Source organism: Chanodichthys erythropterus, chromosome 12 (assembly GCF_024489055.1).
Source record: "Chanodichthys erythropterus isolate Z2021 chromosome 12, ASM2448905v1, whole genome shotgun sequence".
Classification (NCBI taxonomy): Eukaryota; Metazoa; Chordata; class Actinopteri; order Cypriniformes; family Xenocyprididae; genus Chanodichthys; species Chanodichthys erythropterus.
Window position 1 is genome coordinate 43509451 of NC_090232.1, and position 14295 is coordinate 43523745.

Here is a 14295-nt window from a genome sequence, read left to right on the forward strand (position 1 = left end):
CCGCGCCCCGTGTGCCGTCTCCCATACGCACTGCTACCTCGCAGAGTCTGATCACACTCTGGGCCGCTACCACGCCGCCCGAGTCGGGTCCCCGTACTCTGGTTCGCTGCCCCACCCCCGGTACGTCTGTGGTGCGTTTGGTTCTGCTGGCTCGGTGTCTGGAGGCCTGGTTAGTGCCCCCAGCCCGTTCCGCTGGCTCATGCGTACTATCAGACTCGGCTATGCGATTTATTTCGCCCGGTGTCCTCCGGCGTCCAGGGGTGTCCACTTCACTTAGGTGTCGTTGGACATTGCACCTGTTCTCCGAGTGGAGATTGCTGTCCTCCTGGCGAGGGATACAATCGAGCCGGTCCCTCCAGCCGATTTGAAGTCAGGTTCAGCCCTACTTCATTGTACCCTAAAGGGCGGTGGGCTATGGCCAATCCTGGATCTGCGCGTCTTGAACCGGTACCTTCAGGCTGCCGTTTAAGGTGCTCATGCAGAAAGCGCATTTTCGAGTGCGTCCGTCCCGGGGTTTGGTTTGCAGCATTCGACCTGAAGGATGCATACTTTCATGTCTCGATTCTGCGCTCGGGTCGAGCATGTCAGTACAAACTCCTACCCTTCGGGCTGGCCCTGTCGCTCCACGCCTTACACGGTTGCGGAGGTGGCCATTGTTCCCCTCAAGGAACAGGGCGTTCGCATTCTCGACTGCCTCGACGACTGGTTGTTCCTGGCCAGCTCGCGAAGCAGTTGTGCGTACACAGGGAAATGGTTTAGCTCACCTCAGCCTGTTGGGTCTTTGGGTCAGCTGGGACAAGAGCAAACTCGCCCCCGGGCAGAGGATCTCTTTTCTCAGTCTCGAGCTAGACTCGGTCGCCTGGATTGTGCGCCTCTCTGAGGAACGCGTCCAGTCGGTGTTGAACTGCCTGAGTTCGCTCAAGCGCAGGATGGCGGCCCCACTGAAAGACTTCAGAGGCTCCTGGGGCATGTGGCATCTGCAGCCGCGTTTCGCCGCTCAGGTTGCTCCATATGAGGCCGCTTCAACACCGGCTCCGCGACTGGGTCCCGAGATGGCCATGGCAGCGCAGCACGCTCAGTGTCCTCGTGACACGGAGCTGCCGCCCTACCCTCATCTGGTGGTCGGACCCTTTGTTCCTGCGGGCGGGAGTACCCCTGGGACGCTGTGGTCCACACAGATGCCTCTACCACCGGATGGGGGCCATGTACAACGGGCATGCGGTTCGGGTCTTGGACGGGGCCTCGACTGCATTGGCATATCAATTGCCTCGAGTTGCTAGCAGTATGTCTTGCACTGGGCCGCTTCAAGGAGCTGCTGTCAGACAAGCATGTACTGGTCCGCTCGGACAAGCACGGCGGCCGTTGCGTACATCAACCATCAGGCTGGTCTACGCTCCCGTCGCATGTCGCAACTCGCCTGCCATCTCTTGCTATGGAGTCAGAAGCATCTGAGGTCGCTTCAGGCCACTCATGTCCCAGGTGTGCTTAACCGTGCAGCCTACGAGCTCTTACGGCAGCCTCCACTTGCGGGCAAGTGGCGGCTCCATCCCCAGGCGGTCCAGCTGATCTGGCACTACTTCGGCGAGGCCCAGGTAGTCCTGTTGCCTCCCCAGGAACTGCCCTCGGCCAGTGGTTTTCCCTGACCGGCGAGTCGCTCGGCACGGATACCCTGGCACTCAGCTGGCCCCGGGGCCTACGCAATATGCGTTTTCCCCCAGTGAGCCTTCTCACACAGCTCCTGTGCTAGGTCAGGGAGGATGAGGAGCAGGTCTTGTTAGTGGCTCCATATTGGTCACTCGGACCCGGGTTTCGGACCTAATGCTCCTCACGACAGCCCCTCCTTGGCCGATTCCTCTGAGGAAGGACCTCCCTGACTCAGAGAGATGGGGCTTCCTATGGCACCCGCGTCCCGACCTGTGGAACCTCCACGTGTGGTCCCTGGACGGGATGCGGAGGTTCTGGGTGATCTCCCGCAGGCGGTCGTAGACACCATCACTTCCGCTAGAGCTCCTTCACGAGGAGCCTCTATGCGTTGAAGTCGAACCTATTCGTTGAATGGTGCTCCTCTCGCAAGACGAGAGGACCCCCGATCATGCTCGGTCAGATCTGTGCTTTCCTTCCTGCAAGAGGGCTTGGAGCGAAGGCTGTCTCCCTCCACCCTCAAGGTGTATGTTGCCGCTTAGCTGCACATCTCCATGCAGTTGATGGCAAGCCCTGGGGAAACACGGTCTGACCATCAGGTTCCTGAGGGGGCGAGGGGACTGATTCCTCCTTGCCCACCCTCCTTACCCTCTAGGGATCTCACCTTAGTTCTTAGCTAACTTCGGCGTCATCCCTTGAGCCTTTGCAATTAATCGAGTTAAAAGTACTGTCTCTTAGACCGTCCTCCTGGTTGTATTGGCCTCATGTTAAGAGGGTAGGGGACCTGCACGCATTTTCGGTCGACGAATCGTGCCTGGAATTTGGGCCTGGGGATTCTCACGTCTTCCTGAGACCCCGGCCTGGATATGTGCCCAAGGTTCCTACCACTCCCTTCAGAGATCAGGTAGTGAACCTGCAAGCGCTGCCTTCGGAGGAGGCAGACCCAGCCCCTAGCTTCGCTCTTTCCAGTTCACGCCCTGCGTGTTTACGTGGATAGAACTTGAAGCTTAGGACCTCAGATCAGCTCTTTGTCTGTTACGGAGACCAGCAGAAGGGAAAGGCTGTCTCCAAGCAGAGGATGGCCCACTGGTTAGTGGATGCCATCGCCCTGGCTTATGTTCCCAGGGCGTGCCTTGCCCGTTCGGGTTGAGAGCCCACTCCACCTGAGTGGCCTCTTCCTGGGCGCTGGCTCATGGCGCCTCGCTGACAGATTGTAGAGCTGTGGGCTGGGCGACACCCAACACGTTTGCTAGGGTTTTTAGCTTACGTGTAAGCTGGTTCTTCCCGTGTACTCGCTTCCACCAGCCGGTAGACGCGTTGAACCTGTGCTCGTGTCGGCTTGCAATGCCACTCCCGCCCCCTGGGCAGGATATGTGCATCTGTTGACTCCAGTCGTGTTCCCCGTTCGGTGAACCCTGTCGAGTTCCTCCACCTCCACCTTCGGCTCGGGCATTGCGGAGTGTCTGATGCCAGACCAACATCCATCTTCGATGTTGTCTGTTGGTTGGGTTCCATATGTTGCAATCCCTCTACGTGAGTGATTCCATATGTGTATTGTCCACGGTTACTCCCTACGGTGAGCCCGTGTCTTTCCCTTAGCAGAGCTTCTGCTTTCTCCTGTCAGATGAGTCTCCCCCTACTCAGGTGGAGCCATCCCAGGGACTCATATGCGTTCTGCCCTGCGGGCCAGTCCATATGTTTTCCATGTAAATTCCTTCCCCTCTGGGTAGGTAGTGGTTCCGCAGCGTTCCTTACGGGTTCGCTTCCCAGTGTAGTCTAGTTTACTTAGTGGGTATATCGGAACAGCAGTAGACTTCCCGGCGTAAGCTCGCCCCCTTCTCCGTCCCCTTGGTGCGACGGGCGGCTAGAGCCTGCGCTGGGCACTGGAAGGGTTTCGTAACTGTGGCGTTTTAGTTGGGATCCCAATTCGTCGGTCACTACTGACGTACGTCGAACGTGACCGACTGAAAGGGAACGTCTCGGTTACGTATGTAACCCTCGTTCCCTGAAGGAGGGAACGGAGACGTACGTCCCGTCGCCACAGTTTCTGTACCCTCGCTGCAGTGCGGACACCGGTTGTCTCCTCAGCGAAAAACAGAGTGCGATTGCATCTGCCCCCCTTTTTATATCCACCTGTTAGGGGAGGTGCGCATTATGCAAATATCGCACGCCAATTCCATTGGCTTGTTTTAGTTCTCTCGAAGCTGATAGGGGCTCTCTAGCGATATCCCAATTCGTCGGTCACTACTGACGTACGTCTCCGTTCCCTCCTTCAGGGAACGAGGGTTACATACGTAACCGAGACGTTTTCTTTTTGAATATATATTCAAATATATATATATATATATATATTCAAATATATATATAATTTTTATATTTATATACAAAATGTCTTTTGAAATTCACAAAACCTGCATCTTCATCCATGACAGAGAGTCTAAAACTGAACAGCTGAATGACAGAATGAACGTTTCAAAGCCAGACATCATCTCCCCATTCAACTGCATTCATGTTAATGGTGGTGCGTCTTTAAGGACGCTGCACAAACACAATTTCCTTGAATGTGGTTTTGTTTATAGCCTGGAACAGAAGTCCTGAGGTGACAGTCATGGACAGCACTTTACGGACTGGCCTTCAGCATTTGCTTGTTACCAACAAAATGCCATGGGTGTTTTTTTCTTTTTTCCTAGTGGTGACAAGCCACTTAGCTGCTCTTAAGTACCATAACATGTCAAATATATAAACCTGTTTTGAAATGTTGTTTTTTGGAAATGTTTTCTAATCTTTTTAAAGCTATTCACACATTTAAATGTCAAATCTCACCTTACATTTATCATTGAATATCTGATTTTGAAATACATTGAATTATAGAAAAATGTGGTGCAAAATCCATTTCACATTGACTAGAGCTGTCAGTCAAATTAAAATGGTTAATCTAATTAATTGCATGTTATAATAAATTATGTATAATTAAACAAACTGCAATACTGACAAAAAAAAGCCCAGAAAAATGTGAAGATTAATGTACATCGCACCAGACTAAGTATTGAATTGACTTTATGAAAAGTGACTATAGATGTCAATATATTGTTTCATATTACAAATTAATATTCTGTCATAATCATTTACTCACCCTCATGTTCAGTGTTTGGGGTAACGCATTACAAGGCAAGTTACGTAATCAGATTACTTTTTTTTTTTCAAATAACTAGTAAAGTAACGCATCACTTTACATTTTTACATCAAAATACTTCAAATAAGTAACACAAGGTAGTTTACTTTCCCATGTATTGACTGATTGCTCTCCTGTCCCCATGTTAAGAGAAATCAGGATTAAGTGCAGGGGCGTTGTGTGCTCTGTGTGAACATTGTGGGTATTTTAGTTCTAGACTCTCAGAGTATTACACAAAATTGCAACCATACTAATAAGCAAAAAATGACTTTAGATAACTAACTTTAGATAAAAGGCATATTTCAGTTAGGATGAAAGTGTTTGACTTGTCTCCTGAGGCCACAAGAGGGCACAATAAGCAAAATATTATGCAATGAAATGACTTTTGTATACGTGACTCTATATACAAAAAAGTGCATAACGTTTAAAATAATGTTTATAAATCAAATATAATTTCATAAATTGCATTAACAATTATGAACAAAACGGCATTATGTATTTATGAATAGTTTAATATAAAAGAACTAAAGCATCTCAAGACATTTTTTACATGGCTTTCTAAACATGCAGATCTCTGTTGCGAGATGTGAGAGCAGTGGTCAAATATGTCCGTCTAGCACTTCTTTAGATAGAAAAAAATGGAAAAGCAGCACAGAAAATGTTTTTTTTTGCTGCAGTAAATGCATTTTGTGCATAAAATGTGGTTTTGACGTAACCAAGATCATCTTAACATTGAGCTTCTGTATTTCTGCAAAGTTTTAAATAGCATCAAGTAGGTTCAATTGGATAGGCTAAGAAAACATTAAAACTCTTACATCATCATCACATCTTGAAAAGGCTGCCTGACGCACACATGAAATTCAAATGCACTATTTTTTGTATTCAAATGTGGATTTTTATGTATATATAATATAATATAATATAAATTTAATTAAATATATAAATAGAATATAATTAAATATATAATTGTATTTTGACGAATATTCAAAATGTTCATTTTAATTTAACAGCCCTACTGTGCTCTCTATTGTACAGGCATGAAATTGACTTTTCTTTTGCATTTTTGATATTAAAAAACAAAGCAAGCCCAGCCCAAGTGAGAAAAAGTAACACAAATGTAATGTAATTACTTACAAATAACACAATATTGTAACGCATTACTTTTAAAAGACACTTTCCCCAGCACTGCTCATGTTGTTCCATACCTGTATTCATTTTTTTCTTTAGCAGAACACAAAAGAAGATATATTGAGGAATGTTAGTAACCACACAGTTTCAATTCCCATTGACTTCCATTGTGGTTTTTTGCCCATCAAATGGAAGTCAATGGGAACCAATACTATTTAGTCATCAGCATTCTTCAAAATGTCGACTTAATGTTCCACAATAGAAAGAAAGAACTACATATATGAGGATGAGTAAATTATGACTCTTTTTGGGTGGACTATCTCTTTTAATGGCATAGTTGTTTATATTTTTGCGTATTTTCGTACAGTACGGAATTAATCGGAATAAACTAATGTGTTGAATTGACAGCCCTACTTTAAAGATTTCTAGTCCTCTGCAAACAATTCATCACCACCACTGAGAGACACAGGTGCCTGAGCCCCTCGAATCAGAGCCTCCATTTATAGAGACTGCAAGAACCTGCACAAATCGCCTCCAAATTGGGCCATGCGTGACGGATGATCCTGACCCGTATATATGCCACTGTATTCATCGTGTGGGTACACTGTTGTGAAACAGCCAATTAGATGCTCCTGAATAGGCCGGGGAGCGTGAGGGTGGGATGTGAGTCGTCGCATGAGAACCTTGGCGTCATTAGCGAAGGAACGAAGCAGCCAGGGAGGCCGTTGCGCAGCCGGCGTCACGAACCCGGTGTTTTGGGGTCAGTGTGTTTGAAGGGGCCTGAATCATTATTTGCCATTTAATGTTTTCCGCTCGCTTCCCGTGGAGCCGATTGGCTGGCCTTGCATATATCTAGCAGAAATACTGCAGTGTAAGACCTCCACAGTGACCGCACAAGATATTTCACATTAATTTCCGCCATAGGTGGCTTTGGGAATCAAGGTGAAATCATGAAAATGGACCACAATTGGTGTAACATGGTGTAACAATAAAACCACTGCAAATTTCATGTGTGATTCGTTTTGTCGCCACTTTCTTTCAGTGCATATTGGGTGATGAATGTCAGGAGGTTGTGATATTTATTCAAATTCTCCACTGCAGCACATTAAGGCTCTAAGCAACTGCCAATATTGCTTGTACACTCTTAAAAATAAAGGTTCTTTATTGGCATTGATGGTTCTATGAAGAACTTTTGACATCCATGGAATCTAACATTCCACAAAAGGTTCTTTATAGTGGAACAGGGTTCTTTCGATTACTGATCTGTTCTTTGGGGAAGAAAAGTGGTTCTTCTATAACATCACCTTTTGGAACCTTTATTTTTAGGAGTGTAGGACACAGCCGCCCTGTAAAGTAGAGAGTTTTAGGCCTTGAACCAAAGCAATCTGGTCTAAGGTGGATCATTGGAGTGAATCTCATAATGTCTGCGTGTTCATTTGTTCAGTGAATTGTATTGTCAGAACAGTTGCAACAAACACAACCACACATTTTATAGGATATAAAATATACAAGGGATATATTATTGGCACAGTTACACAGTTATTGGTTCATGGAGCGACCCGTTTGTTTCTCATATCTAGCATACAGCGCTGGATGTTTAGTGGACTAATGACGCCTGAGATTGTGTTCCTGGAGTACTGTGATTTTCTCCTGAAGAGACCCTGAGCTGGTTTTGATGTAATGTTCAGACAATATTTAAATAAAAATGACTAAAATACAAAGAAATCAGTTCACATATGGTATTCATAAATTAAACAAAGTGGTTATGTATGTCTGTGTGTGTGTGTGTGTGTGTGTGTGTGCACGCACGTTTTTGTGATTTATGAGGACACAAATTTGTATAAGACAAGGGTATTACACTGATATGACATTTCATGAGTCCTCATATTTAAAATAGCTTTAAAATCATACTATACGATGTTTTATTAAAAATGTAAAAATGAATGATATGAATGGTGATTCTTATTGAGGTTGTAAAAAGAGTATTTAGAAAGGGTTGTAAGGGTTAAGCAGGGAGTCCAGAGTTAGGGGGTGGATTCAATTTTCAGACGTGTTTGGTTGGAAGACAGCTATGGCACGGCTGTTAATGCTTTTGATATTTTATTCATTGTTTTTTTTTTTCCTTTTTTTCTCTCGATTGAATAAACTACAAAGAGGCTTCTTACAGAGTCACGCATCTATTGATCTCCTTTTGTCTGGAGATATTTTGAATAATGTTGGTAACCAAACAGTTGATGGTATCATTCACTTCCAAAGTATTTTTTTTTTTTTTCTGCTATGGACGTCAATAGCTATCGTCAACCTTTTGGTTACCAACATTCTTCAAAATGTCTTCTTTTGTGTTCAACAGAAGAAAGAAACTCATACAGGTTTGGAAAAACATAAAGGTGAGAATTTAACTTGTGCACAAATTTGAAATATCGCATAAAACATTTGCGAAGAAAGAACTGTTTCCATCCAGTGAGTTGAAGACAACAAAATTGTCACTTCCAAATTCTTGTATTCAGATGCCTGGTGTTTGTTATATCGAACCGCTTTAATGACAGACCTTGCTTGGGCAATTCAGAATGACAAAAACAGTATTTCAGATCCTGTGAAAAGAGATCCAAAAGTTGGTCCAGTTATGCCGTCCCTTCGCAAAGTCACGTGTCTTTGTTGATGCGCTTCAAGAAATTCATATGGTAAAAGTGTTTCATCATAATTTATGCGCATGTTTTCGTATTGCATAAAAAATCTGACTCAGTTGAGCGCATACATTTTTTATGCGGATTTTTCAAATTTATTTGCATCTTGCCGTTTCCATCCAGCTTTTTTTTTTATGCGTTATCCCAAAACGCGCATAAAAATATGTGGATTGAAACATAGCTTCTCATGACAGCATTTTCATTTATGGGTGAACTGTCCCTTTAAGGGACTGTATAAAAATAGCTTGTGATAGATATTGTTCAGGATTGTGGGTAGTGTAGTACTGTGTAGTAACTGGAAATTTGGCTATAAAAGCCCTGTCCGAATACCCACACTTGCGGTCTTTGCACTTGACCACTTGTCTACTTACATGACATATTTCCTTATTTGGCTCAAGTGTTCAAGTGGGCGTGAAGACTGCAAGTGTGTGAAGAACTTTTGATTACCCGATGGGACACACTTACTGTCTTGCAAGAAATGCAAGTGTTTACAGAGCTCTTTTTTAAATTATTATTTTCAATTCTCTGCATTTTAAAATACACTTCTAAATGTCTGTTCAGTGCTAGCTAACTAACAGAAGAGACTATTTTAAAATTGCGGTGCTTCTTTAAGTGATAAAAAGCAGTTGCAAATGTTGTACAAAATACACATAGCCCACTCATGTTTGCATCAATAAAATGCGCAACACTTTATATTTTACTACCAAATTATATGTATTATATAATTAATTTAACTTAGTCGTATGTTTTCCTCAACATCTCGCATCTTTCGGGGCATGTGAGTTCCTGAACATAATGCATGATGATATACGCTTAGCCTCGAATACTCGAATATTCAAGATAGTGTGGGTTTAGTGTGCATTAAGGGCACTGCACTCTGGCTTTTTTAAGACATGGGACAGTCTTGTACACTTACTTCCTGTCGCGTGCACGAGCTCTCAAGTGGCCAAGACAGCAAGTGTGAGTATTTGGACATGGTTTTCTGATCAAAATGAAGCATATGCAATCGTCTAGTTCATATCACTGGTGATATTCAATAGTATTAATTCTGGAGCCTTCTTGTTGCGCAGACTCTTTCCATACTTGACACACATCACACTTTTAAATGCGTCGTTCCACACTACACCCTGTTTAATAGATGTATCACAGTTCCTTAGCTGGAATAGGCTGTTTGGATGTATTCACAAAACAACAGGAAGCACATAAAACAAGACGAAATATAGACATAAATCGTGCGCAGTGGGCTTGTTTGTGATTTGTGAGGCCTGTTGAAGGATGTTTTCTGTTTCCTCCACAGATTCCTTCTATGATGTGGTCACAGTAGGAGCTCCGGCAGCCCATTCGCAAGGCTTCAAAAATGGAGGCTTGCAGAAACTGCTCAGCAAATACGAAACCGAGAAGAAGAGGTCAGTCTCCACACGTATGCACACGCCATGTTAATGTGCATCTCTTCTGATTATTTTTCTCTTTTCTTACACCTGTATTAAACCACGTAAGCCTCCATCTGTGCATCAGACACTCATCAGCATGCTCCTGTAGAGATAAAAACTAGGTTTTTGAATACAAAATATGTCATTTGCGCAGATACGATTTTACACAAGATTAATTTGTCAACACGAGACCACTGAGGAGTTTTTCAGTTAATGAGATATTATAAATTCATGTAATCCTTGTCATCCATGTCTTTATTCTGAGAACATTATTTTGAGACTACAGGCTGTCAATCTCAGAATGAAGGGTGGCAAAGCACTATAGAAACACTGTAAACATATTGCATATTGACTTTGTGTTATGCACATAGTGATAGTGGTGAGTCTTAGTAACTCGCACTGTGTAAATTGATTATTTTGCACGAGAGAAATATAAGCCGCATGAGCTTCAGCACATTTAGACGCATTTCTAGGGAATTGTGCGAAGGTTGCATCAGGAAGCAGATCCACACACGCACATTTTTATCTTTTTGAAGTTAATATTGTTGATGGTTTTTTCCTTTAGGCTCAAAACTTTTCCCTCATTAAGGCTCTTTAAGTTGATCAAATAGTTAATCCGGTCAAATCCAGTTGGTTTCACAATTCCTCACACATTCTAGTTGCCCTGATCTGTGAATCTGTGATAGCTCTATGATTTTTCTGCCATATTGATTTTGAATGAAGTCTGGACTTCACATTCATAGGCACACTATCTGAGTCGAGGAAACTTTTGACCATATACTGCACAATCACAAGAAACACACATTCTGGAGAGGAATGGATATTGAAATTTGAAAAGATGAAGACTGACATCATTTACTCACCCTCATGTCGTTTCAAGCCTTTATGCATTTATTTCTTCTGTGAAACACACAAGAAGATATTTCGAAGAACTTTGGAGTCCAAAATAACATTGAACCACGTTGACTTTCATTGTATAGACAATTTTTTTTTTTTTCCTGAAATAAATTGATAAACAGTTTACCAATCATGACAAAAGCTTAATCAACCCTGGTGATTTTAACTTTGACTTTGTAACAGATAGCAAACTCTGGTTTGCAGACTTAAAAGTTTTTACAGGATGGTGTTCACACAAAAGGTCAAAAAGATAAAAGGGGGCAAGGCCATTTAAAAATTTAAAAAACAAGCAATAGCACTTTTACAATCAATCCTAATGCGAACTGGGAGCCAAGACATGGAGTAATATGTTTGCGTTTGTGAACACCAGTTAAAAGTCTTGCAGACGCTTTTTGGACCATTTGTAATCTAGATGATGAAGAATTGTTAAGTCCCAGATACAGGAAGTTACAATAGTCAATTCTAAAAGAAATAAAAGCATGAATTGCAGTTTCAAAGTGCTTAAAAAAAGTCTTCACTTTAGCCAGCACTCTTGGTAAAAACTGGATTTGAATCAAATTTAAGTGCACTATCAAATAAGACAAGTTTTTTTTTTTTTTTTTTGCACATGATTTAACACCAGAATTTAAATGACAAATGTTTGGGATGTCAGAAGAGCCAAAGACGATGATCTCTGTTTTACTCTCATTTAGATTTTAAAAATTTAATGGCATTCAGGCTTTGACATCGGAAAGACAGGCACAGAAGGAGTCTAAGCCGTATTTGTGCTTCAGGGGCAAATAAAGTTGAGTATCGTCTGTAGAGCAACAATAGTACAAGCTATGCTTTTCAAAAATAGAGCCTAAAGGAAGCATATATAGAGAAAACAAGAAAGGGGCCAAAATAGAGCCTTGGGGGACCACACAAGTCAAGGGGACAACACCCAAATGGTGTCCTCCTATATGTCCATTCTAACGTGTTCTGAATGGTTGATAGAATAGAATATACAGTTTGTACAGTATAAAAACCATTACGTCTATGGATAGTCCCCGTAAACCACATACAAGTATGAGTGTGTGTGTGGTTGTGTGTGTGTGTGTGTGTGTGTGTGTGTGTGTGTGTGTGTGCTTTTGTTTATATTACATTGTGGGGACCAAATGTCCCCATGATGTAATATAAACCTGAGTTCACCTACATCGTGGGGACCAGCCAGCGGTCCCCACAATGTAAATGGGTTTATAAATCATATAGAATGAGTTTTTGTGAAAAAGTAAAAGTTTGCACAGTTTCCTGTGAGGGTTAGGTTTAGGGGTAGGGGCAGGGTAGGGGGATAGAATGTACAGTTTGTTCAGTGTAAAATGCATTGAAGTCTATGGAAAGTCCCCACAATTCACAAAAACAAACATGTGTGTGTGTGTGTGTGTGTGTTCTGGGTAGTTGCCGCAGCAGATCAGCCTTTATAATCTTTACAGTGGTCTTGCTTACAATGGCTAAAACCACTTTGCAAGTCTGGATGTGCAATGATTGTACTGTCATGAGTAATTAGTGTTCACTTGTGATTGCAGAAGTTTAGCTTCAGTTATATTAGCATACGTTTCAAATTGTTGGTGCTCCTGGAATATACAGTAATAGTAGTCTTGTTATTTCCCTCTCTGGAGTCTTTAATGACTTTAATAACTTCAGAGTCCGACATTTTCCCAGTTGGATCCCATTGGCGCAGCTCTGGAGTCTCTATTGACATGTTTGTCTCTCTTAAATGAATTGTGACCGTCTTTCTCTCTCTCTCTCTCTCTCTGTCTCCCACTCCTTCTTCTTCATGTTCTGTTCAGTTTGTCCTCACAGAGATGTTTAATCAGAAAACTCATGTCTTGATTCTAGCAGTCTGGCAGTCATTGCGCAGTTTGTCTGTCCTTGTCATCACACCAAACAATTAAAATATGGGTGTTTTTTATTCTCAGCCCTCTAAAGAAGAAGGAATTCATGTCATTTCAGCCCCCTTGTGAAATCCATTGATATAGAGGAGCTCCACAACACAACTTTTATTCAGTTCTTTGCATTTCTGTACTTTGTGAATGATCACAGCTGGCTTTTGTGGATGCAGTCTTGGAGTCTTAGGGGTGATTTTGTTGACGCGAGGCTGATCATGTGAACGTGTCCATTTTTTTATCATTTGAGTTGTACTTCTCCCAAACCCTCTGAGGACAGACTTGTTAAAAACCAAGCAAAGTCCAATTATTTTCTTTACAGCGCCTGGGTTTTGTTATGTTACTGAGCCTGACCGACAGAGGAATACTAGTATGAAGAAATTCAACATCTTTTTAAAAAGTCTCCAGCCTCCAGTGGTGGGAAGATTTATCAGCCGAGTGCACCACTGATACGAGACAAGGACATTTGCCGTTTCTACCAGGGAGAAATCAATTTCTGAAAGAGCGTTCACGCTGCACATTAATCCAGGCTGATACGGGCCTCATTTTGTTTCCTTTTTGACTTGGCTAATGTTTTACTTCATGCTCAGATTTAGCTTTTTTTTTACTGCCTCACTACAGTGAGTCCTTCCTTTTTTAGAATTCTTTCTATTAAAGCAGTGCTGTATTAAATTTGCATATAAAGCTAAAGATGTTTGTTCACCCATATTGTCATAATTTACTCGGTTACACTTTGCAATGCCTTGGGTCGCACATTTCCATGCAACTACAATGAATGATGACTAGAACTTTTAGGCTTCAAAAATGACTTAAAGTACTCCTTTTATTTTCCACTGAAGAAAAAGGTTTTGAATGACACAAGGATAAATCAATAATGCAAAATTTTCATTTTTGGCTTCATTTTTGATTAATCTTTTTAACTTCTATTCTAGGCTGTTTTTAATCTCTGAACATATAAAGGTGGAGTTCACATAATATTCAACAATGACAAAGTAGTGCAGCAGAACTTGTGTGCGAATGATAGCAACAATCACTTTGTGTAGTTTAACGGACAATGAGAGATGACCTCACAAGCAAACCCATATTCACACACACACATCCGCCCAGGCCTTCCTGGAAAGCAACCTTTTAACTTTTTCTTTGATTAGAGGACCAATAATAAGACAGACGCGATTCTTGGCCATTATTAATGTATCACAGGAAAAAGGGTGCTGGGGAAAAAGGACGCTGAGCAAAAATGAAAGAGCCATCTGTCTTTTCTTCTGCCTAAAGAGCGAACCAGGGAAGGCGGCCGGGGAACGATTGGACTGATCCATCAGGTCAGGGGTGGACGCATGGCCCAATGTAATATGCAGCTACAATGGCTTTGATTGGCCTGCTATGTGAGAGCCAATCAATATCCATTTCTCAGTTTCCCTGAGGCCGCCCCCGAGAATTTA

At 42.7% G+C, this 14295-nt stretch overlaps 1 protein-coding gene across 6 annotated transcripts in view; it reads left to right on the forward strand.

Annotated features, from left to right (window-relative positions):
• inpp4b (inositol polyphosphate-4-phosphatase type II B) overlaps window positions 1-14295 on the forward strand; it is a 208034-nt gene that overhangs the window by 128803 nt on the left and 64936 nt on the right. For all 6 annotated transcript variants that reach the window (XM_067404889.1, XM_067404894.1, XM_067404890.1 and 3 more), the window contains one exon: window positions 9923-10031. In XM_067404889.1, coding sequence (XP_067260990.1) covers window positions 9923-10031 — 109 coding nt within the window. The remainder of the gene's footprint in view (window positions 1-9922; window positions 10032-14295) is intronic.